Source organism: Chanos chanos, chromosome 7, assembly GCF_902362185.1.
Source record: "Chanos chanos chromosome 7, fChaCha1.1, whole genome shotgun sequence".
In the NCBI taxonomy this organism is placed as follows: Eukaryota; Metazoa; Chordata; class Actinopteri; order Gonorynchiformes; family Chanidae; genus Chanos; species Chanos chanos.
In genome coordinates, this window is record NC_044501.1 from 17,895,490 (window position 1) to 17,897,989 (window position 2,500).

Here is a 2,500-nt window from a genome sequence, read left to right on the forward strand (position 1 = left end):
ACCCGCATTCTCAGCCTCTCTGATCACCTGACTCACGCCGCCCTCTTACGCACGTGCCCGCCCTGCCAGCCAGTCAGTCCTCCCTGGGGCCTGTGCCAACTACCTAAACTTCTGGGTAAGTGCCCACACTCTGAGACATGACTCAGAAATAATAATTACACCGATTATGTTTCCTATGAAAATTCATATCTTTCTAAAGACAGAGCGTTAAGTTGTGGTGTGAGTTTAGTTACACCACTGGGGCCATAACTCTTTATGTGTGGACAGTGCAGTGCAACAAGAGAGTGTAAATCGATGTCTTTACTCAATGTAAATCAATCAATAAATAAATAAATAAATTCTCTATGCAATGAATTGGGAGAGTTTTACACTTCCTACCACAATGTAAATGTTCCCCATGCTATAAAAAAGGATTTCTAGGCACTGGACTTACCATCCACACAGTATTCTCAATAGTTTACCATTTACTTAACATTTTAAATGAATATTGAATATATTATCTAAAAGGCGTTGTGACCAGAAAGAACTGATCGGAGCAGGAACAGATTTCATTTATAAAATCATTTTCATAATGAAAGCCCATACCAATTTTTTTTACTTGTCTTACCTTAACTCTCAATCAAAATATAGTTTTACATTTTGATTTAGAATGTTGTTCCATATATGTGTGTGTGTGTGTGTGTGTGTGTGTGTGTGAACGGGTGTGTGTCTGTGTGTATAAGTGTGTGTGTGTAGATGTGTGTGTGTGTGTCTGTGTCTGTGTGTGTAGGTTTGTGTGTGTGTTGTGATCAATCAGCTAAAATGGCGCTGTCTACCTGTGCTTCCTCCTATAATACCCCATTAACCTGACTCAGTTTTCCATCAACAAAATGAGGATATGAAAAAAAAGTCACTCATTTCATTCAGACATGAACAGTGTCAGTATTATCAAGCCAAAGTTTGTTTCCCATGTATAACTGATTCATGTTCCGTGTATAACTGCCTTCTTTGTATTTGTGTGTCTGTGTGTGTGTGTGTGAGTGTGTGCCTGCATGTGTGTGTGTTTAGGATTCACCCCCTCCGCCCAGGAGCCTTTTCATCAGACAATGAGCATAGGTGCCTATACTCTCCCAACTGTATCCTGTCCTGTGGAGCCTGGTACAGTTGTCTATACTCTGTCCTCTCCACCGGTGGCAATGAGGAGACTACCACTCTCACACTGTATTGGCTTACTCCTTCACCATGCACACACTGGTGTGTTAACACACACAAAGAGAGTCCATAAATACATTTTAGAATTTTGCTACTCAGATTTAGTTTCATACTATTATATGTACATCATTTTCAAAAGACATTACATTATGTTCATTCCTCAGAATGTAATTGTCATGGGAATCTTGACTTATATGGAAATTTGAAATAGTTCTAGTGCTCCACATCCAGATTCTTTTTAATTCTTGGTTTCATGTCTCATGTCTTTGGATTTTTGTTGACGTCTGTTTTTCATTTCGTGGTGCTGCTGTTCACAGGAAGTCTGCAGCTGATTTCCTATGGCTCTGCTGATGTCATCCTGGGAGCATGCACAGAATTCTGGGATGGCGAAGAGCTTCACACACTCACGGATCCTGACAGGTCTTTAATACCACATGAATCCTTACGCTTCTTTACCTCACTCTCTCTCTCTCTCTCTCTATGCCATTACATTTCTTAAGACAGCTGGTCATTCACTGTAACTACTTTGCGTGGTAACCCATGACGGTTAAGTTCATATTTAAAACTGAATTTGTTTGTCACCTACAATGCATTACACGTAAAATGCATTGGAGTATAAAACTGAAAGTGTAAACAAACTCTGATCTCTGCCTTGATTTGAAAGTTTGTGTGTGTTTGTGTGCATGTGTCTGTTTCCAGGAAAAAGGTGTTAGATTTTTACCAGCGCTCTTGCATGGCTGGTCAGTGTGTGGCCATCTCGTATAAGCCGTGTCAACAGGCTTATGATCCAGATCTTGACGGGACATGTGTGGAACTATCACACAACCACAGCTCTGACAATCCTGGTATAGATACACACCCATTCACACACATACACACACAAACCCACACACACACACACACACACACACACACACACACACACACACACACACACACTCATTACCACATTTCATATTTTACCTGTGCACTAGTGCACTAGAGTTTCTGATGGCCCAAGTTCTGATGGCTCAATGATGGATTTGCACGTGCGTGCGTGTGTGTGTGTGTGTGTGTGTGTGCCTGTGTGTGCATGCAGAGGATGCATCCCTCTCTCCTCTGAGACAACAGGTTTTTCTGGGCCTCGTCTCATCTCAGTACCAAGCACGTCCTGACATGGTGAGACTCATCTCAGGCCTGGACAGTGCATGTATTCGATTTGTGTACTTCTCTAAAGAGGAAGAGGTTAGGAGCAAGGTAAGAGTGCGCACGCACACACACACACACACACACACACACACACACACACCCCTGGGGAGGCATGCTGTCC

The 2,500-nt window shown here is 42.2% G+C and overlaps 1 protein-coding gene across 1 annotated transcript in view; it reads left to right on the forward strand.

Annotated features, from left to right (window-relative positions):
* The window catches only part of LOC115816045 (transmembrane protein 94-like), an 18,336-nt gene that overhangs the window by 4,620 nt on the left and 11,216 nt on the right, over positions 1 to 2,500 (forward strand). Inside the window, exons 6-9 of the mRNA XM_030779016.1 lie at positions 1 to 115; positions 1,509 to 1,611; positions 1,891 to 1,999; positions 2,329 to 2,427. The exon at positions 1 to 115 is cut by the window's left edge and continues 122 nt beyond it. Coding sequence (XP_030634876.1) covers positions 1 to 115; positions 1,509 to 1,611; positions 1,891 to 1,999; positions 2,329 to 2,427 — 426 coding nt within the window. The remainder of the gene's footprint in view (positions 116 to 1,508; positions 1,612 to 1,890; positions 2,000 to 2,328; positions 2,428 to 2,500) is intronic.